The sequence below is a fragment of the Gobius niger genome (genome assembly GCF_951799975.1).
Source record: "Gobius niger genome assembly, chromosome: 4".
In the NCBI taxonomy this organism is placed as follows: domain Eukaryota; kingdom Metazoa; phylum Chordata; class Actinopteri; order Gobiiformes; family Gobiidae; genus Gobius; species Gobius niger.
The window spans coordinates 31,226,305-31,249,599 of record NC_136855.1 but is presented as its reverse complement, the minus strand read 5'-3'; the positions used below and the strand labels follow the sequence as shown (position 1 = coordinate 31,249,599).

The window sequence follows — 23,295 nt, the reverse complement described above, 5'->3', positions numbered from 1 at the left end:
CACATGGAACACTGTCGAAATCACATCAACGTTCGCGTGTTCTCCTAAAGTGGCTCCGTTTTCTTTGCGCTGTTCGTTGGCCCGCTCCGACTGTCACAGATAGACAGAGCGTGCCCCGGGGAGAGCTGGCTGGCTGTTCTTGCTACGAGGCGGCATCTAAAAGCGCACTCCGATTCACCGCTCACCAGGGAGTTCACGGCAAGCACATTTCTCTCCTTCCTCCAGCAGCAAGATTTTCACCGACTTGTTAAAAACTATCTCGCCCACGCGCCCGGCGCCGCCACGAGACGCGCCGCTCTCACACGTCCTGCAGCCCTTTTAGCGCGCTGTCAAGCAGATGGGGGTATTTTTGGGGGACTTTAAAAAAAAAATGTCAGCGGATTGGCTGCGAACCAAGAGGGACAAAGATTAAGAATTATCTAAGTGCTACGTCATTCCAAAGCAGTGATCTATGTTTGCAGCATAATACAAAAACTGGAGACAAAGACAGGATATGTACTGTATTTAATTTGGTAATATCCTTCACACATCCGCATATATCCACAGCGGTACAGTGCTCTTTTTTGAGATCAAATTGAAAGCGCTGGTACAAAAGCGGAGCAGGGTTTCTTCAGTACTTCTGCTCTGTACTCGCTCTCATAAGCCTCACATTCATATGGCAAATGGCACAGAGACAGGGAGCCTCATTATGGGAGCGTCGCCTACTTCCATCCATTTAACAAATCTTTTAGAGAGCACCACACGCAGAGAAAGAGCCGCGATTGTGCGCCTGGCAAACGTGACAAATAAGACTCCAATAGAAATGACTCATGATTTGCGGTGAAAGTGCAGAACTTGTCTTGCACGTCAGAGTCTTTGCCAACGTCTTTGTATTGCAAACTCTGGTAATATCGGGAGCACAGAAAAGAAATCGTAAGATGTAGATGACAGAGTTAACTTTGGGATGTCGTTTTGGACCCACCTGAATTGGGTAGAATGAGGGGAGCTTTGGCCCATAGGAATCATCATCCTCCTGACTGTGTGTTGGAACAAAGATAAATACATGTTTTCATATACTGCTCCTTATAGTGCTATATATATATATATATATATAGTGCTCCTTCCGGGTAACTGAGCTCCTCACCCGATCTCAAAGGGTGCACCCAGCCACCCTGCGAAGGAAGCTCATTTCGGCCGCTTTTATTCGCGGCCGAAGGAGCTTGGAGTAGAGTCGCTGCTCCTTCACGTCGAAAGGAGCCAGCTGTGGTGGCTAGGGCATCTGTTTCGGATGCCTCCTGGTCGCCTCCCGCGGGAGGTGTTCTGGGCATGTCCTATTGGGAGGAGGCCTCGTGGAAGGCCCAGGACACGCTGGTGGGACTATGTCTCCGAGCTGGCCTGGTGTCGCCTCAGGGTCCCCCCAGAACAGCTAGGGGAGGTGTGCGTGGATCAGGAAGTCTGGGCGTCTCTGCTGAGACTGCTGCCTCTGCAACCCGAATAAAGCGGAAGACAATGGATGGATGGATGGATGGATGGATGGATGGATATTAGAGTGCTTTGTGTAGCAGTAGGATATTTGTAATGAGCTGATGGAGCCGTCTGATTTCCTGTCTGGCCAGTAAAAGCAGCGGGGGTCTCTTCCTGTATCCTCGTCCTAAAGCCCACCTGGGGTGCACACACACACACACACACACACACACACACACACACACACACACACACACACAGACACAAACACACAGACCCGTCATAACGAAGCAGCAGGCGGGGAAGTGCCTCTCTGCCGTGGTCTTGCAGTGGTAGAGAGTAGAGTCTACGGCGGTATTAATAGGCTGCAGTGGGAGGTGACCTCTAGTCTGACCTCCACAGCTCTCAACCCACATTCTGAGTAAACTGGAGCACTTCATTTAGCCTACGCTCGAATTTAAACAGGGTCAAGATGGAGGAAATAGCAGCATATGGGCAGGAATAGGATTTGTGTGTCTGTAGTGTAGAAACAAAAACTGTGTCAAACGTTTTTTGGTTCAGAAAATTCGACATTCAGTTATACCAACATATTAGGAAATAGTACTTTGAGTTTTACAATGGAATATTGTAGGAACCAACTTATTCAAGCAAACTTTAGTATAATGGAAATATTTACATTATATTGTACTATTTTTCATTTACTTTATTGTCTCCAGAGGGACATTTGTCATAGGCTCAGAGTTCAGTTAACACAATGGAGAGGATTGTTTCTTGCCTTGAAAAATCCAGACTCATTGAGTCTGGTGACCGTGGCATCAATTACATTTCAAGAGCGGAACATACGTAAGCAAACAGGAAGTGGAGTAACCAATCGGTGAAGGGCAAATATGTGGCTTTGATGCGGTGTTCGTGGATTGTTATTGAGTGCCTTCCGCATCCCAAGAGTGATGCTGCTCATGAACAACACATGACCACAAATAAACAACTCTGATTGCACGGGTCCGTTTGAGTTTGGCAGAAGCGGCAAACGTGGGCATGGGGCCCAGACTGATATCCCCTGTGTATAAAAAAATACAGAGGGGTGTCATTCTTGACTTGCCAGACTAGGAAGTTGGGCCAATTACTGCTTTTGAAATGTCATCTGACATAACTGAGCCATTCACTAACTCATTCACTCAATTTGGCCAAAATATAATCCACAAAGATTTCATGAGCTTGCCTTATACACTTCAATGTAGCACCAATGTCAACAAAGAAAGTTATGGTGTCTATGGAGACTCACTAAAAAACACTGTGTGCTTTATCCTTCATCTTGTCTGTATTTGAATTAGTTATAATCAACAGAGAAACTTAAAACAAAAAACTATCAAAAACAATTCCTCGAAATCATTCATATTTAATCCACAAAGCAACAACAAAGAGATCCAAACCTCTCGTGCCCTGCTCTACAAACACGGTCTTCCTATTGCATAAAAGTGTAATGAATATTTTCCGTTCTCCACGCCTTGCTCCTTTAAATATGTCTTTCCAGTGCATCCCTGACACGCTTCTGTAAACACTACTTTGAAGCCATACACAAGCTGCACCTCTAGGCTGCGAAGCACTTTGATCAGTCAAAGACAATTTACCCGCCTGCTTGATAGCATCTAAACAGCGCAGAGAGGATCCTAATAGGGTTGCCATGTCAGCTTAGAGATTTCTCAGCGTAACGGCAAAAGAATGAAGAGCGTCCTCCTACCTCTCGTGTTGGTCGCCATGTCTGCCACTTTCTGAAAGGCATCCAGGAAGGCCACAGCAGCTAGGACAGTAGTTCTAGGTAGGAAGAAGACACACAAGCGGTTACGTAATATTCATATGGTGAATAGATAAGCCTTTTTGTTTCATCCAGACGTCTTACCGGAGTTGTGAGTGCAGCTTGGTGGCCTTGGCGCTGAAGTCCTCCCACACAGGATAGGAGCACTAGAGAAACAAGGACAGAAACATGTTATAGGTGTGACTTTGAACCATACGTTTATATATTGTCAGCGTCTGAAACAAAGTAGTCATCATTCGATATGACCTGAAACCTGAACTAGTCAACCTTCAAAGCCTTTTGCATCCAATCAATAAATCTATACTTGCTCAATTATCTCAGAAATACCACCACTCTGTTTCCACTGATTCCTCACAGATATGTTTTTGTAGAAGAGTTTAGTAAAAGAGAAATGTGTTGGGTTTTTTTATCAGTAGAGCGTGGCCAAAATCTTTACTGATGTTTTGGGGCCGATATGCATGGTATTATTAACTCTTATTGATATAGGTGGCCCCTCCTGGAGCTGCCACCTTAACGTGGTGGAGGAGTTTGAAGCCCCGAATGATCCTGGGAGCTATGTTGTTGGGGGCTTTGTGGTAGGGTCTCCCATGGCGAACAGGTCCTAGCTGATGGCTCAGACAAAGAGTGGTTCAGAGGCCCCTTATGAGAGACCAACAGGCCCATTAGAATCGTGAGGCCGTTCTTCCGTGGACGCATGGAGCTATGTGATTTGGGCAACGGAGAAGTGGAAGAAGATGGATGGATGGATGGATGGATGGATGGATGGATGGATGGATGGATGGATAGATGGATAGATGGATATAGGTGGCCGCACTGCATTACCAAACTATAATCAAGGGAAAAAATTATGTATTTTTAGTCACTGATTAAAACCTAAAAGTAATCAAAGATGAATCATCTGTCTCATTTAATTACATATATGACAAGAACAAAATTTTGTCCTTTGCGGTCACTTTAACGTCTATGTCTGACAAATTGAAAATAGCAATAAAATATATCAGCCCAACTGGATGGATGTGTGTAATAACCTGATGGGGCACCACCCTTCAGACAGTTCCAGTCTGCTTAGTGGTCGCTCTTTGTTACTGCAGCAGAAAATCCTATTAAGATCGGCTAAATAAACTTAAAGAAACCACTTGACTGACTGGGCACCTAAACCTGCACCTAAGCCTTTCCAAAAGGTTGGAGTGTGGCGATTGTTAGTTACGTATTTCAAAATCATGGACTTTTTCTTCCTCCAAATTTTTTCACTCAAATAACAACTTTGAAGACCTCGCCTAGCTTCACTCTAGCTTTCCGCCGCATTGGTTAGTCAGATCACATGGTGCGGGCGATGGTGCACATGTGTTAGATATTGTGTGAGGGACAACAGTGCGCCCGCTCTTTGGGCCCAATAACACAAAAATAGTACGGAGGTAACACGTGAGCGCAGCAGAGCTCCACTTTTCTGCCCCCTGCTGGTCTCCTCACCTCGTTCTGTACAATTTCAATCATTTACTGAGAATGTTCAGTCAGAGAAAATGTACAGCACCGCTCTATATGGTTGACCAATGTTGGTCAAAAAGATGACTAGATGTTAGACCCTTGGGCCAATATTAAATACAATACAAATTCTGTAAATAGAGCACATTGCAAGCCATTCAAAACATGATGAAAATTGAACACTATATGGACATTTAACTGTAAATTTATGATTCAATCAATGCGATGGATTGGGAAACGTGATTTTTCATATCCCCTTTGTTCTCCCCCTCAGCATCCATACATCAATAATACATTTCCCTATCACTCTAAGCTTGCCATAAATCAAACACTGGATTCCCCACAAAAAGTGCCCCCCACTCAGCCCCCAACCCGCTCTCCTCTTTCTTCAACACGCACCCCCCGTGGCTTTCCCTCCACACTCAGCATCATCTACCCCCCAAAAAATATGATCCATGTCTCTGCTCCCCTAATGCAGCCGACTCATCTATCTATCTGCCCCCGCACACACGTACAGCAGGGGGAGAGGGTGGGGGTGTTCTGTCAGCTATAGTGACATCAAAGCATGTGAGAATCACTTTCACAATCGCAGAGCTGTGTCTCCAGTGGATGCACACCCCCTATCCCCCCTCCTCCTCCTCCTCCTCCTCCCGCGCCCGTCCCATACCCAGATCCCAGCCGGAGCAGATTACATTACACTTGATCCAGGTTAACCCCTCGCCCTGTTAAACGCCGCTGAATCTCATAAGTGGGGTGTGGGGCCGGATTTGTATTACTGCATGAAGTACGGGAGAGGAACCACGCGTAAATGGTGACTGTTTATTTGAAGCAGAGCGCCACTATCGATCGCAGTCAAACCAGATTGTCAGTACTCCTGGTTGTTAATTCAATCTTGTGACAAAAGGAATGGATTTTAAAAAAACAGCCATGAGGAAGCTCCCAACAAGGGGAGATAAATGCCGGGATATTTCAGGATATTTCACATAGGGCCTCATTTTCTAGCGATCCAGAGTGTTGTTGATTTCTGGATATATATATTTATATATATATGTTTTTTTTTTAATTCATGCAGTCCTTATGTTTGAAAAGTTTAGTGGTGCTAGGTTAGAGCAGGTCTATGGTAACTAGTAGCCAGCATTAAAAACAGTCTGACCCAAGCACAGTGCACCTGAGGCAAATCGCTTATAACTACTGATACAAATGTCTGTCTTTTGAAATGTAACAATTTTGCATTTTAAAAAAACGTATATTTGAGCAGCATCAGCTTCCTGGTTGTAAGCTACGCAGCGGCAGAGTGATCTGCTGGGTTACGGGATCTACAGTAGTTTTTTTTACCTGCGGTCGCATTACTACACATGGAACTCACAAAGGAGCTTTTTACAAATCAGATACGGTAACGTTTGGAGGACTACCCGATGATTTTGAAGAGGTTTTTAATGCAGGCTACTAGTTACCATAGACATGCGCTAGCCTAGCACTAGCCTACCACCACTAAAGTCTACAAATATAAGGACTGAATGATTTAAAAATATATATATATCTCCAGAAATCAACAACATTCTGGATAGCTAGGAAATGAGGCCCTATGTCAAAAATCCTGAAATATCCCTTTAATGTCTCAAGCGTAAAATCAAAATACAAATTAGCTAAGAAGCAAAGACAGCTATATTCAGTCCACTGAAAACATTGTCGCTCATGTATAAAACCTGCTAAAAAACATGTCCTGGAAAAAATATCTTTCTTGTTATAGTTTAGCAGGACATATTAAGTCCAAAAATAAAGGAAAAATCCTAAGTGAATAGTTTGAAATCCAATATATGTTTAATGATAGCTGTAATGTAATTTAACTTTTCAACTGCAGGATTCTGAAGTGGCTGAATCCTTTTTTGAATCACATTTAAACAAAATATGCACTCGGCATTTGAAAAAATACATGAAACTGAATATACAGGCAGAACATTTTCCAATTAGACTTTGGGGAAAGCCCATCATCGTCCTCGCTGGCAGCCTGGCACAGACACTAACAGGCTGTTCCTCTTTCATCCTGCCTGTTTAATGTGCTCTCAAATCACAGTCCCATTTCCCCCTGGTACCGCACACCACCTCTGCCCCCCGCACCCCCCGTCTTTACCCCCCATCTGCCCCCCTCCCGGGCTGTTTGAAGTGTCCCATGAAGCTGCGGCAGTGCGGATGGGAGATAAGCGGGGCACACACACCCACACACGTAGGAATCGGAGGCTCATTAGCATTTTGGGTGTTTTTTTTAAACCAGTGGAGAACATGAGTGAGGAGTATTCCACCTCTTCAGTACGCAGCGTTTACAGGATGAGACTGCGGGAGCGTGAGGCAGCAGAGGAAAGTGTTTGGCTGAGTGGTTACCAATCTTTTCTCTCCTATAAAAGGTCACGGGTATGCAGAGGTGTATACAGTGCATGTTTATAAAAGTTTGGAGCTGTTAACTGCGAGTGTTTGCCAAGTAACTAGCATCTGATACAGAATCAGGTAGCTGAAAAAGAAAAAAAGTATTGCGAAATAAATGATATGCCCTGGTGGGTAAATCTATTCAGTGCTGCATACATTACATAACCATGCATTGTATAAAGCCACTTTGAGTGTGAACCTTTCGAAACGAGACCTTGGTCTGAAAGTCTATTCACGCTGGAAAATCATGAAGTGGGCCGTTCCTGAGTGGCATCGAGGCTGCGGTGAATATGATGCTTGTTGAAATCGAATAACAATACGTGAAGGTCGTACAAGAAATGTTATACAAGGCATCAAAAGCAACAAGGATTCTTTATATTGCATTATCCTTTCACTACGCCCACACTCGGTAGAGGAGGCTGTGGCCACAGTCCCTAGCCTGGCATCCAGAATGATACTCCTATGTACTATTTTTTTATACAGAGGGGTATCAGGCTCATGTTGGGGCTGTCAAACTCAAACGGGTCCATGCAATCAGAATGCAATCTGAATCTACAGATGGGAGAGCCAAGAGCTTTTTTGACCAAAAACACCTGGACAGTAGATGAGTTTTGTGATTCATATCCTGTTAATGACATCGCTGACAGCCCTTCACTGATTGGTTTACTCCACTTCCTGTTTGCTTGCTTCCACTCTAGAAATGTAGTTGATGCTGACTCTGACTCTTTTTCCAGGCAACAAATACCCATGGAGATGATATAGACATGGCTTCCAATAAGCACCAATGACCTCTCGCTCAACCACCAACCCTTCCCCACATTCACACTGGTTTAGGCTTTGGTGAAAGACCTGCTCTTGTGTCCTTGGGCGAGACACTTCACCCACCTTGCCTGTTTCAAAGTGGTGTGTGAAGTTACTGGCGGTCGGATTGACAGCTTTGCTTCCGTCCGTCTATCCCAGACCAGCTGTGACAACAACAGTAGCTCACAATCACCGAGTATGAAATGAATGACTCATGACAACAGTGTAGCACTTTGAGAAACCCGTCAACTCTGGCTTGCAAAGCACAAGCGTAAGCCTTTAATATTGTTAAGCGGTCCTGCGAGATTTGTTTATCACCAGAACTCTGCCAGATCAAGTAGAGACAATCTATCAGAAGCTTTTATCCCTAAGTTACACAACCAAAGTATTGTGCTGTTTTTTCCGGAAAGACTTCTAAGTGAGTATTTATCTCCATCACAGTCCACAGTGACCAGAGTGGGCTCCTGATTACAGACATGAAAAGCCCGTGGCCGAAGGGTGAATGTGTGCGAGGGGCGCGAGTGAGAGGGAGTGTGAAAAAGCTTAGGCATTCTGTGGGATTACATCACCGCTTCCTGTGACCGAGAGGGCCGCAATAGACACGCATGATTACCCTCATGCACACCAAGGCCAGCACTGCAGATATATCATGGACTTTATGAAGAAGAGAACAATATAGAGGTTGAAGCAAAACTGACTTTTGACAGGTGGCAATATGGCCAACACAATTATTCATCTATAAGCTTGTGTTATTTATTTATTCATGCAATTTTAAGTGCAAATTCAAAGATACTCAAGTATTTTAATGGCCCGTCTATAGCATGAGCCTCCTATGTTCCCTCACTTTCTCTCACCTTCAATTCCTTTCCTCTCTCCCTCCCTCCCTCCCTTCCTTCCTTCCCCTATTCTCTCCTCCTGCTGCTCTCAGGACAAAGCCACTCGGCCTCAGTGTAAAAGTGGAGCTGTGTGGCACAACATTAAAGCCATAATAAATCACCTGGTGGTAAATAGCCCTGGTGAGGAGTGCAAAGTTTAAATGGGGATAGTTTCCCCAAGAATCAGGTCAAAACCTTAAAACATCACCTGATCTGCATGTGGGGAAGTCATTAGGATGTGACCTGAATCTTCTACATTACGTATACACAATTCCTCTGAATCTCTGCTACACACTCAAAGAGTCAAATAGTCATTTCTCTCCTTTACAGTGACCTAGGCAATTAACTGGTAGCCATTTTTTTCACTGCGTCCCCATGTTATTGAATAAGTCATGCATGACTGTGACTTACAAATGTTTTTGGGGAAATTAAAGAAATGTCTTAGCTATCGGAGCCAAATACATACAGTACGTTACATAGTCAACAGTTTCCCAGACCTGTGGACTGTAAGGTTCTATACCCAAAGCCAGTCCCTATGAAATGCTTTAGGGACTATGAGCTGGCCTGGTGTCAACTGGAGGAGGGCATCTCTGTTGAGACTGCTGCCTCCATGGCACTGGATAAACTGAAAGAAATGGACGGATGGGTGGATGGATGGATGGATGGATGGATGGATGGATGGACAGACGGACGGACGGACGGACGGACGGACAGATGTACGTGTAGCCACTGGATTGTTTATCACCAAGGGCTGTGTGGTGTGCGTCTCATTGCTAGAGTTGGTTGGAGTTCCCTCTGCAGGCAGCAGATGGAAAATACAAGTTAACGACATGCTAACAAATCAATAGCATCCTAACAAGCTGAAGACACTTCCATGTTTCATGTTTGAAATCTAAATCCACAAAAACAAATTGAGGTGTTACACTGGAGCCAGTGCATCATGATTTGGAGTCAACAGTGGTTATTTATAGAAATTACGTAAACCGTTGCTCAGGTTTAAATGCTCTGTGAGTCGAATTGAAAAGCTAAACAAGTAACATGTGGGGCCCTGGTTTGCCCTAGTTTAGACTTTCCTTTTCAAACAAGTCCATGACACTAAATACACAAGCATAATCCCATACAGTTAAACATGTATTTTTCTTTAAGATGAATTTAGATGTTTGTTTCCCGTTTGGACAATCTTCTCTGCCTAGTCAACACTACTTTCCAACTGTATCCATCCCGTAATCCTTGCCCCCAGTTCACAGCGTCATATTGGCCACTATTTGCCATCTAATCCAGTGTCTTATTTGCTCTCGACCAGTCCGGTCCACACAGCTCTGTCCCACTTCTCATCACACCCCCCTCTGTCCACCATCAGCTATCCGGACTGTATAAAGAACCCCACTCACTCACTCCGTCACTCACTACAGTGGATGAGGAGCTTACTGTCTCCACTCCATTCTTTTGTTCCCTTTGTTTGGCCCACAGCAAGACAGAAAAACAGAGGAAATCCAGCGGCGGAGCGAGCGCGGGGCGGAGGCTGGAGGATAGGCAAGGATTAGCCCGCTTCTGGGTTATGGGACATCCAGCCAATTTGAATGGGAAAGGAGACAAATGCTGGTGTGAGAAGAACAATGGGAGATGATTTCAAACTGGTCAAAGCCTTATTAAGTGCTTAATAATATGACAAGGGGGTGTGCGTTTTTATCAAGGTTAAAATGGAAATCGCTCGTGATGGAAAATACTGTACAACGTGGTGTACATTTAGATGTCCCAGAGAGACTGAGAGGCCTTCAGCTGTATTGTTCTAACAGATATAAGCTGGATGATACATGAGCTGTAGTGAATGTATAGTCCTATATTAGTTAGTTACTGTTAGAACGTATATGGACTGATACTTATACACTCATTAAGACCAAGGATGGACTTAATGAGATATCTTAATTAATGAATGTATACTATCCTTCACCCCAGGTTCTCCAACCTTGAACCAGTGTTAATTTCGTCAACTAAAATATTTCATCATGATTGTAATCAAAGTTATATTGTTTGTTGACTAAAATTACACTAAAACTAAATTAAAAGTAGTTAATGGGACTTAAACTAAATTAAAAGTCGACCGATATGGGTTTTTCTAAGGCTGATGTAGATTTTGGGGGATTTTTATTGGCTGATGGTGATATGCACCCCCGTGTTTTGTCAGTATTGCCTGTGACAGCAGGGGGGCACTTTATTTGGGGCACAGGGCTGATTTATTCAGGAATGTTTAGTAGGTACTCCAGAGGGAGCTCTTTTTAAAGACAAAAATGATTAGATTCCAAAACAAAACACGTTAAGTCTCTCTTATGATTCTGAAGTTATACACAAAAGTCTGCAACATTAAACATACAATGTAAGCATCAGGAGGACTCATTGTAAAGCTCTAACTGAGCTCTTTCCAATGTAAAAAGTCTCTATCACTTACAGTTATGGAGATATCAGTGTTATATTGTGTTGTATGTCGACCGATAGCCGATATCCTAAAATACCTAACTATTGGCCCAATGTCAACCTCAAACTAAAATGTACAGATATTCATCTCGACTAAAATATGACTGAATAAAAATGAAAAGAACAGGCAAAAATCATCAAAACTTTGTATGACAGGCAAGGCAAGGCAACTTTATTTATACCGCGCATTTCGTACACAAGGCAACTCAATGCGCCTACATAGTTTGAAAGTGCCTCATATCATTAATGCGGCAGCACGGTTAGCGCTTGTGCTTCACAGAAAGAAGCACAAGCTTGGGTTTGATTCCACCTGGATGGGGCCTTTCTGTGTGGAGTTTGCATGGTCTCCCCGTGTCTGCATAGGTTTCCTCCACATACTCTCCTACCGCTACAAACATGTACAATAGGTGATCCAGCCAGGTGATTCTGACCATCAGCCTGGCCCTACATCTGGAGATGGGTCTCCGAGCACGGCATTGCCGTCACCCACTGCTCCTTACGGGTTGCCCCAGTGGCATTGGAGGAAGGGTTAAAGTCAGAGGACTAGTTTCCTTACGGGGACAATAAAGTACACCTGAACCTTACCTTTAATCCACTGCCAATGGAACAGGTCTGTGTTTTGTTCATGTGGGGGAACGAACATGAAGCAAAGGACCGTGATTAAATATGATTAGAATAAAGATTTTAAAAGTAAATCGATTAAAACTAGACTAAAACCGAAGAGGATTATTTCACTAAATAAGACAAAACTAAACCAAATATATGAAAATTAACACTGTCTTGAACTGAGAGCTTGAGAGCTTCTTATCTTCCAAACACACACTATGCGACTAAGGTGGAGTTCACCCTGGAGAGTTAGTAACCAAGATGATTCCAACACGATTATAGAAAATTACTTGAGTTTCCTCTTCCGGCCGGCTCTAGCCATTTTGGCTCTGGTGCCCCGCCCCCACTACTCGACCAAAATGAAATGGCACACTGTTGGTATGGGTGGGCGGTTTGTTAATGATGTCACACTTTTCTTTGAATATATAGATACTTATCAAATGTGCTAATCGTGACTAACCAATACGAGTGGGTGTATATGAGCATAGAGCCGCATTTTACAGGGCAAAACAAAACACTGAATCATGCTATGACCAAACAGGAGGGATCAGATCACAAATCGCCGACACCGGGGCAAGTGAATTCACAAACAGATATGAAACCAGGAGATGTTAGATGTAAAAGTTATTCACGATACTTTAAACTTCTGACATTACACATAAAATGCCCAAAACACCACAGATTACAGAATGTGACGTCACCTCAAACCCAGCCATAACACCCAACGTAAACAAAACCTCTCCCTTACATATTGGACAAACAGATGATTGGATTACGAGATGGACTGTAGATGTATTTTGCTTCTCTGTTGTTAATGGCTGTTATCAGACAAACAAAGCATCGTGCCGCGCCGGGAGGAAGAGGCCTGTTTGGCTGAAGGACAAAGTGTCTGACTTTGCAGCTTTTTTTTCCTCCCTCCCCACCGCAAATTCAGCAGTCGAAGCAACCCATTTACCGCAATCAATTTTAGCGTAACAATGCCCATTATGAGATCCCAAACTTGTTTAGCAGCGTCTGAATATGACTTGAAAACTCACGCGCCACTGTATATTGGCAAGGATGGCGAGGGAACCACATGCAAATTTGGAGAGAAGAGTGTCTGGATGCATAATTGATGAAGAGTAGGCGCTAATTCCAATCCAAACACAGAGATGAAGGGGAAGAGGAAGCCATCTGCACAAAAGACGGGCCGTGGAGGGTGTGTGATGGTATCAGCGACGAGATACCGTAAGTGGTCGCGGAGGATGGGGCAGTAAAAATAAAATGAATGTTACTGCAAATAGGCCATCTGGTTGTAAATTGTATTAGCATAGACAAAGCCACTGAGTATCCAAAATCAGTACAGTAAGTATTGAAGTCACTACCTCCCGGAAAGGCATTGCTTGTTGCAACACTGCGACCACATTAGAGTTCTTCCCTCTCGACCCATTCAAAGGAAAGAGGGTATGAAACCTTTCCAGACTCCAGTATAAAGCCACACCGCGGAACACTCCGGGTTATACGCTGCTACGTCACAACAGCAACATAAATGGATGTTAAACTCAAAGCATTAATAAACAATCCAGTCATGCTCCGCTAGACTCCCCAACGCAACTCAGGTTATCGCAATTAAGCATGTGTAACCTACTGAGACTCCATGTTTGGCCACCTGTAAAACAAAGCAGCAGCATCTCCATAGGAATGAGCCAGTGATGTTGTATTATATTTCACATTTTGGGTGAAATGGTGCTGCAGTATGGCTTTAAGAGTTCACACCATGACAATCGAATAGGAAATGTGTTTAAATATCCGGCGATTAATAGTATTTGGTCAAAAATGTCACTGGGGAAATGACCGTGCAATGCATAAACACGTTTGATCAAGTGATTATAAAGCACAACTTATTTTTCTATGGTTTCGTGATTCAACCACTAACCATAAAATGACATAAAAAGTCAATAACCCTGTCATAATCTGAATATTAGCAATAACCCGGTTGCGCATGGCCATGTAAACAACGGCAAAAACCCCAAATATGACCCCTTGGTTCCTCCTTTTCTAACCCCAATATTTATAAATATGCGTTTTGGAAAGGAACATTATTTTGTGTTCTGCGCATGTTCTATCTGCAAGGAATCTTGGTCTTTTGAGTACAGAAAGTACTTCTATGCACCATCTATGTCTACTGGAAATACACGAGAAGCAAAGCAAAACCCAGACGCAGCTCAGTTGATGATGTTGATGATGTTGACGATGCTCTCTGCGCGCTGAGACGTTGTCCCTGCGTCGTGATTTGGATTGGGATATCCCGATTGATCACAGTTGTCATGATTACAAGACTAACTTTGTTCACACATGTAAACTAGTTATTCCATAAGTTTCAGAAACTGGAATATTGACAGCCTCCTCCATGGATCGATGTTCCATGGATCGATCTACGTTCCCACCCTCACCTATGATCATGAGATTTGGGTAATGACCGAAAGGACAAGATCGCGAATACAAGCGGCCGAAATGAGCTTCCTTCGCAGGGTGGCTGGGCGCACCCTTCGAGATCGGGTGAGGAGCTCAGTTACCCGGGAGGAGCTCGGAGTAGAGTCGCTGCTCCTTCACGTCGAAAGGAGCCAGCTGAGGTGGCTCGAGCATCTGTTTCGGATGCCTCCTGGTCGCCTCCCACGGGAGGTGTTCCAGGCATGTCCTAGTGGGACAAGGCCTCGTGGAAGACCCAGGACACGGTGGTGGGACTATGTCTCCGAGCTGGCCTGGTGTCGCCTTGGGGTCCCCCCAGAACAGCTGGAGGAGGTGTGTGTGGACCGGGAAGTTTGGGCATCTCTGCTGAGACTGCTGCCCCCGCGACCCGGCCCCGGATAAAGCGGAAGAAAATGGATGGATGGATGGATGGATGGAATATTGACAGCATGAAGCCAATGAAAACAGCTTTGTAGTAGCTAATCACAAATCTCAACCAGTTGCCACTTTATAATCTTGTAATAATCCTCTATACCCTACATATTCTAGAAATTCTTCTTGAAAAATAATATATAGTACAGAGTTGATAAAAATCCTCAATTTTCACAGTTGTAAAGAGAGTAGCGAAATCATATGCTAACCAATAAACCAAATTCATTCCAAAGTAGTAAAAGCAACGACAAAAAAAGTCCGCAAACACAAGCTGCTTATTAAATCGCTCGCCAAAACATAAAAAAAAGCAAACTCTCCGCTTGTCGCCTGCGTATGGCTTATATTATGACATATTCATATGCAGTGTAAAACATCATTAGCTGATCTTCCAAAGTTTACATAAAACTTACTGATTAGCGGTTCTATACACTTCAGTATCCCTAATTGTCCCATACTATGTGAAATAGATCTGCATTTTTATCAAGATCTTTGTTGATTTGGCAGTTAATGTATCAGTCTCTAAAATGCTAGTGTGTACAATGAAATAAAAATGTATAAAGATAATTCATTGCAGTTGGCATTATCTGTGACAAAACACCAATTGTGCAGTGGATTTCTGTTCCAACACACTGTAGAATATAGGGCTTTGTCTGAGTGCAGGTGTGCTGTTGGATCACATGGGGATAAGTGACAACACATGCACGTTTGACCTCAGCACTTAGAGGTGTTGGGGTGTGACTAATGCTAAAGCGGTGTCTACACTTGGGCTTTCATGAAGTGAGTTTAAATAAATCCTTCAACGAGGCGCTCCTGACCTGGTTCAACATCTGGAGAAGGGTTCTGACACAAAGATTGGTCAAATGCTGCCGACAGTAAAGTAACAATGCAAGTAATTCTTACCAGCTCATGATGTTTAATTTAATGTATCAGCTTAATATGTGAGATACAGATTGTAGCGCTACAGCAGTGCAAGTAGATAATAATGCACACTATGCCCTGCTAATATCTGCCTAATTGTCTGCATTAGCCAATCGAAAGGTCTTACTAAGGTTGCTATAGCTTATGTTTGGAGTTGAACAAGAGTTTATTGATTTGCAGCATGAGTGTATAGTGAGCCCCGTGGCCTGTTGATAATGATGAGTGTGTTGTACAGTGATGAGAAGGCTTTGACAGGCCTCACAAAGGCCGCACTGACAGGAGGAGAGTTGGCTCCTCTCCCAGCTCCCTCCTCTGACCACTGCTCCCCATTCACACAGAGAGGGGGGTCCTAACAAGCGCATGAACGAATGCTAACGAGATACAAATGCAGGGATGATATACAGCTACACACGGAGCTGGGCCTCTTCAGATAGTAATGTACTGCAACAAGGGGTTCAAGGAAGCATAGGGGCTCAGAGGCTAGTGCCTTACAGCAAAGAGATCCTGGATTCAATTCAAAACTTTTGTGGAGTTTGCATATTCTCTCGATGTCTGTGTAAGTTTCCACAACCAATAAAGACATGTGCAATAGGGTCCTCTGTGGAGCCAGGACTCCTCTGAAAAATGTACACTTTCCTGACTAAAAAAAGGTCTTATAAATGTTTTTTTTTTATTTTTTTTATCCAGAATCTGTAGCCGATCCAAGTATTTTGAGATATCTTAAGGTTTAATGCAGCACTGCTAATGCTAAACACAGATACCATGATCAGCCTTAATCTTGCATGTTTATAGAAAGGCATAGACCTGTAATGCAGATTGGGACATCCCTTAAGAAAAGCTTCAAAAAAAAGGTAGCTACAGGCACATTTTAACTTACTGACCAGCAATTTGTTTGTTTGTTTGTTTGTTTGTTTGTTTGTTTGTTTGTTTGTTTGTTTGTTTGTTTGTTTGTTTGTTTGTTTGTTTTTCACAAACCATGAAAGAGGGAGTAGATTTCAGAGTTAGTTCTGGTCAAACTCCTTCTTTACTTTCTGTATTCTTCACAGAGCTAAGTTTATAAGCCCGTTTAAAAAAAACAATCAGGGAGCAATACTGTCTTGGTAATGTAAACAAACCTGCTAGTGCACAATTAATGAAAAGCTTTGCAATTTTGCGCCCAGGACAATGTCTTTTTTTTTGGTCTAAAGTCATATTTTATCCAACTATAGAAAAAAAAACAAAAAAAACAATTTGAACTTTGGCAATAAGTCTGCAGTACAGGCACACATAAGATGTTGCATCATAAAGGGAATGTTCAACAGGGCATTGACTGTGGATGTACTGGAGCCCCACACTGGCAGAAGTCTGTATCTGTCTGTTAATTTACAGCCAAGAATGCTTACTTTATTTTAATGACGGGAATCCATGGACCACACACAATCAAAACTCTCTGGACTAACACAGACACTTAAATGCCATTGGGTTATCGGTCATTCCTGGTTTTCCACAGAAAAATAAGTCAACACTTTAAGCTGCATTTAGGCCTTCATTCGTTGCATTCGGAAGCCCTTCTCCAGCTCTTGACTCAATAAGCTATCTTTGTCCCGAGAACAGCAGAAACATTTGACTAGAACATGTCTCCATCGCGACCAGAACCTCTAAAGCCCCTTTCAAAAAGCTCCCTAAAAGCTTTTGCATTTCTACATAAACTAAATACAATACATGTTATCCAGTAAATGCCTTGTAAAAAAGAGGCCTTTAACACAAAATGAATGACAATAGCCGGCTTACTTCCACTTGCTCCACTCTGTTGATGTTTATTTAATTATGGAGTGCTTCGTTTTCCATTTCACCAAGCATTCCCATAAATGGTGGCCCGACAGTGAGTGAGAATGGACTCTGATATAACCGCATACAATCACGGGACAATAATGTTAGGATTTATGAATGCTCCGTGTGCACAGAGTTTACTTATACTTTTTTCTTTGGGTAAAATCCAGTGTAAATCTTGGCCTGAGGAGTGAGAGCAAAGCAGATGTTTATATGATCAGCAAAGTACAGCGTTCCCACCGAGACATAGCAAAAGTGAGAGAAACCGTAAGAACACAAAGTACGTTTTGTATAGCGAACCATTGTGGCTAAATTCTCCAAAAACTTAACATGCAGCACAGGTGTCACCAACCGGTAACTTGAAAGCTTTCCAAGTAGCTCCCCATTGGCTTTCCATATTTCTACACAACTTTTTGTAGTCAACTTTGATTGCAGTCATGAAACTGACATTTTCTGTTTGTGCACCAACTTATAGAGTAATAAGCACAATTGCAAACATGTCCATCAATACAGTGTGAAGTAGGAAACTGAACTATAGAGGAAAGCCAAATGTGGAGGATGTGGATGTGTGTGTCTTTCTTCTTCCCAAGAGGAGCCTAGTTCCAAGAGGAGCTCCTCCCAAGAGGCTCCTGCCAAGAGGAGCCTGAACAAAGACTTGCTAGTTGAGTGATGCTGTAAACAATTCAGTAGAGATGTTTGGCAGTTTAGTTCCCTCCTCTTGGGATGAGCCTTGGGCTTATTTAGACCACTCCATTTTGGGTAATAGTGTCTTTTCTGACCTAAAGAGCTAAGAAGAAGCTCAACTTTACCAAAACACAGTCCAGTCGATGATTTAACTTTTCTACGATGGATACTCCCGGGATGAATGAGAGCCTTCATTCTTCAAATTGTTCCTTTAAGTTGAAAGCAAAAGTGGCTCTGATGTTTGTTTTGTTTTGTATGATGTAGCTCACTTTGGAAATGAGGTTGGAGGTGTCCTGAAGGTCTCAAACCTTATTTATCCATGTCTACGCCTTGTCTATGTACCTGAGCTGGCCTGGGGATGTTTTGGGATCCTCTCCAAACTGTGCATGGATAAGGAAGTCCGAGAATCTCTGCTCAGCTTAAAGTAACTTGTTTACCTTAATAAATCCTTTTCGTAGTCCCTCTGGGGATAAAACAAGTGTTAATGGGATGATTGGGGGGTCTTTCATCTCCCCCTGGTGTCTCTGGCCAGAAAACCGCACTTGCAACTTGCCTGCCACCGGACCGGAGTCACCAATACACACTAATAGAATCACGAAGAAGAAGCTAACAGGCCAACGGGCAAAGCTAACTGCGGGCTAGCGCCACTTAAATCAGTATTAACAGACAAGTTTGAGTGAAAAGATTATCTCCATTGTGTAGTTGGATGTACAATATCCCTCTCTCCCTTCGCCTTTTCTGTCAGTACAGTATTTACTCTCACGGACAATTAATAAGTTAAAAGAATCGCAACATGCTACGACACCTCTAGGGGCAAGAGTTACTTAGTACTGCTTTAAAATAAGAATATGTGCGGTAATCTTTTTGCACTCATACATCATTTCATCATATTGGTTGTTTTCTGACTTAAAATGTTATCATGTGCCTCTCTCCACATATCCACCAGTAAGATTAACACACTCAGAGGTCAGAATTAAAGTAAACCCAATGGGCAAAGTGGGACCCTGGTATCCACCCAGAGAAGTATACCACTACTCCCTCTAACGGCCTATGATTGTTTAGCTCATTCGATAAATCACTGAACCTCCACACAGTATTCTGGGGTTCAGATCCTGCGAGTAGTACACAACGCTGTCAAACAACGAGAGGTGGCCACTGACATTACAGTATCTCAGTTCCAGTTAAGTATAGGCCTTATTTTATTTATACATTATGTTTTAGCGAATGGCTCACTGAAACAGTGCCTATGTCATTCTGTCTGGACTCATCCCTGATCAATAACACAAGCCTGCAGGCTGTGATGCCGCCCGTGACACAAGCAGTACCATATTTCTGCCCTTATGACACTGTGCCATATTTGACATACAACTGCTATTGAGGGGAAGAAAAAAAAACACCACATGCCGCCAATATAGCGACTATAGCATGGGTCTATATATAAGCAGCTGACCGTGAACGTGACCCAAGCATTTCATCATATTAGCCTTCGGTGACCTGTGTGTGCCGCCGCTCTAAGTGAATAATGCACTGGAAAGTTCACAGACACAGCCCCCGGGGATCAGCATTGGCAGTCGTCTGCGCTCACACTTCCTGAACACACATTCAGACTGTTCCAATGTAAGGGGAGACACTACAGTTTGGCTATATACAGATTCGCTGTGTAGGACCTATTTCGCTTCGCTCCTTTCTATGCCAACAAAGGAAGCAGCAGGCATTTTGTATTGTCAGAAATTAGGGTTGATGTCACTGTTACCCAGGAATACACTGTAGGACCTGCATTTGGTTCAAAAGGGCACGCAGAAAGCAGCTAATGGGGATGACAGTTTTAGGTGTGACAGTTGCTGTGGGAGGAGACGGCTCATGGGACAGACTGAGGAAGGGAGAACCTGCAGACAGGGCAAGGGTCAGAGAGAGACAGATAGCGAGGAAATAGGAAGGAAAAGTGCATTTTTCAACACTTTTCTCTGCTGACTGTAGAAACAGCCTTGGTTCTTTTTTGTGGACATAAGCAGTGTATGGTGAGAAGTTCAGTGTAAACACTTTCCCATAATACAAAAAAGTCTGAGATGAATATAAAGACAAGAGTGTGGTTGATGTTAGCAGCAACATCTTAAATGTCTCAGAAAAACAATTCGTCTTTTCCAGAGTTTTTCTCACTGATGTTAGGCTGAATGCCTTGGGAACAAAGGGATGGACCACTACAAAGAAGTATGCCATTTTTTTAACGAAATTTTACTGATCTTGAATTGCAAAAGGTTCTATTTCAAACTTCAGTCATACATGGAGAATAAAGCCTCTCAGTTAGAGAGTAGCTCATCCCTCCTCACGTCCATGTGCAGCCTGTTGTGCAGCAGCAGTGCTGTGTCATAGGTGCTCATGTTGCTATGCAACCAGTCTGAATGGATGATGTTCATGCCTGTTGTCATGTCGAAACCAGGCAGAATTCATATTTTCTAACATCAAGTGAAAATCTATGAAAATATTTTGGGATATCCACGTGTTAACATGTAGAAACACTATAATATAATCACCTGCTATGACGCATTTCCTCTCACAAAATAAATGAAAATAATGAACAGAAATAGGCCTACAAAATCCTAACAGCAGATAAACCCAGACTCCAGCATAGTGCACTGCACACTGTGGCAGCCATGCACTCAGGCTGCATCCTGCATGGGTGGGTACTGGCAGACAGAGCGACTGACTGACAGGAGCAAGACAAAAAAGCACTATAACTCCTGGAACTGACCACTACAGAGCGGTGGTCCACGGCACCGAGGCATGGGCGCATGACGGCTGCGCGCCTTCTCACGCCTTCATGTGCTGCTGCCAGATCAGCCAGACACAAAATCAATGACGCTGCACTCTGGCGGAGACGCGCAGTGTCCCTTTGTACAGCAGCGGCGTAAAGCGCGGCTCAATGTGCAGTAGTCATGTCTACACAGCGGCCGACACACAGGCTTTGTCCAAAACTGCGGAGCGAGTGATGGCGACAATGATCATGACGACGACGTGTAGGATCTCAATCAGTTCTCTCTCACCCGCAAGGCCAAGCATTTAACGGAATGTCCTCCGCCTTTAAACGGACTTCAGCTCTGTTACAAAGGGAGAGCAGCAGAGAGCAGTCTGAATGAGTCACCTCACAGCCCTCTGCTGTGCCTCATTTTCGCCTGGCTACTGGCCCGGATTACCGGGACTCCAGTCGTGCATTTAAACATGGCAACCGGTATGACACCGTGTGCGTATGAGCCCAATGCATTTTTGTCCCTATCACACAAGAGCATATGCATAAAATAACGTATGCACGCACCGGACTGGTGGGAATTTTGATACAGGACACCCAATGCTGTTCGTAAAGAGAGCAAGAGTATATTGGGTTTCACATAAGAGCGCTGTGCCGCCGCATTACAGTGCTATGACTATTTACATAGTGGACTGAACATACAGGCTGTGCATTCTCAGTCAAGCTTTGCAGGAGGCCAGTCTTCAACAACAAGGCACAACATGTATTTGCAGAATGGCGTTAGCTATAAGTGATATATTATCAATTTGACAGCCGTTTATTTACCTTCATGTCGTTGACAATCGCCTGGAACAGACCCCCAAGGGCCCCGCATTCCTTCTCCACGGTCTCCATGTTTGCCAAATCCACCATTCTCTACAATTTAGAGGCGCGCTGAATGCGCGCTACCAACACCCTGAAAAATGAAATGCAAAACGTATTCCAAAAAGCCTCCACTGGCGCTCCCCGGTCTTCCTTTCCTTAGCCCGAGAGGATGCGGTGAGCGGAGAAAGTGTGAAGGAGAGATGCCGAGAGAAAGGGCTGGGCTGCAGTGTGGGGCAGACGGGAGATGGGCTGCGAGTCTCTGGGTCAGTCAGGCAAAGCAGAGACGTGCAGATGGTACCGGTTCGACCACGCTCATCTTGGCGCAGCCAGCGCTACGCGGAGACACCGCTACGCATGTGAACGCAGCGCAAGAGCGGGATCGCAATGCGCGTGTTTGTGCCTGGGTCTGTGCTTGTGCGCTCTCATGTGCACAGAGCTATAGGCACGCTGTGATTGGTGCAGAGGCAGTGGGCACAGCGGTGCGGGTCGAACAGCCAGTAACACGATCTATACAAGTGACTCCAAAAGGAGGCTGGGCAACCACGGAGCCGCTGTCACATGGTCACAAGCACCGAGTGCCACACTCATACATGCGCCATACAAGACGACCAGAGAAACGGCAGGGGGTGTAGTGTCAAACAGTGTAACAAACAGCAGTGTTCAATCCATTATAGGTCACATTCAACTCTCCACTTTATTTCTCACATGCTACTACGAAACATTTTTTTTACAATGTAAGAGCTGGATGGTGAACCTTTCAAGAACAACCTGTTTCCATGTTATGTGCAGTCAGAAACCCGAGCTTGTAAGTGGACTAAATGATGAGTCAAAGGTGAGAGGTCAGACAGTCTTGGATATTCTTGTGGTCACAGATGGAGTCATGTTCTGGGAAATAAGACAGCTGAGGAAAGAATATAGATTTTTATTACCGTGTGCCAGTAAAACCATAAGTCAAGTTATCCTTACTCGATACGTCTCATTTAGGGGCAACACATATAGACAAGAAACAGCTAATTAAAATAGTCCCTTTTGTTGTAGCTATTAGGAAATTGTGAACATAAATGGCCCACTCGATACTCTGTCATTTACCTCTATCATTTACCTCCATCCTTCAACATGTCATGTTCAAAAGGGGCTGGGTACCAGACCTGCAGGGTGTCAAACCTGGGACCTTCATACTATAATGAGAGAATACCACTCTGCCCAAGGCGCCTGATCGTAAAGTCACATACAGCTTAATCATATTACATAATTGCAATCAAAGAAATGCAAGAAACACACTCTTTCCATGCTCAATTATCTCCCATAGTGGATCCGTCTGGCAGCTCTGTAGGTACAGAGTGTATAAATACCACCTGCGCTCCCCATGCGTCTCCTGTTCATCTGAGCGTGCATTGCTTCTTCTATGACCTTGAGTAAAGGAAGGCGATGTTAGATATCAAATAACCTGTGAGCTTCTTGACTCTGCGTTGTATCCTTCCTGT

The 23,295-nt window shown here is 43.9% G+C and overlaps 1 protein-coding gene across 4 annotated transcripts in view; it reads right to left on the bottom strand.

The window, feature by feature from the left end:
- mtss1lb (MTSS I-BAR domain containing 2b) overlaps positions 1-22,269 on the bottom strand; it is a 63,585-nt gene extending 41,316 nt beyond the window's left edge. For 2 of the 4 annotated variants that reach the window (XM_079554700.1, XM_079554701.1), the window contains exons 1-3: positions 21,773-22,267; positions 3,341-3,402; positions 3,182-3,255 (exon numbers count right to left, since the gene is read on the bottom strand). In XM_079554700.1, the coding sequence (XP_079410826.1) occupies positions 3,182-3,255; positions 3,341-3,402; positions 21,773-21,859 (223 nt within the window). In that variant the 5' untranslated portion in view covers positions 21,860-22,267. Of the gene's footprint in view, positions 1-3,181; positions 3,256-3,340; positions 3,403-21,772 lie in introns of all 4 variants that reach the window. The other 2 variants (XM_079554702.1, XM_079554699.1) reach the window with 2 other exon arrangements.
- Positions 22,270-23,295: the final 1,026 nt, after the last annotated feature.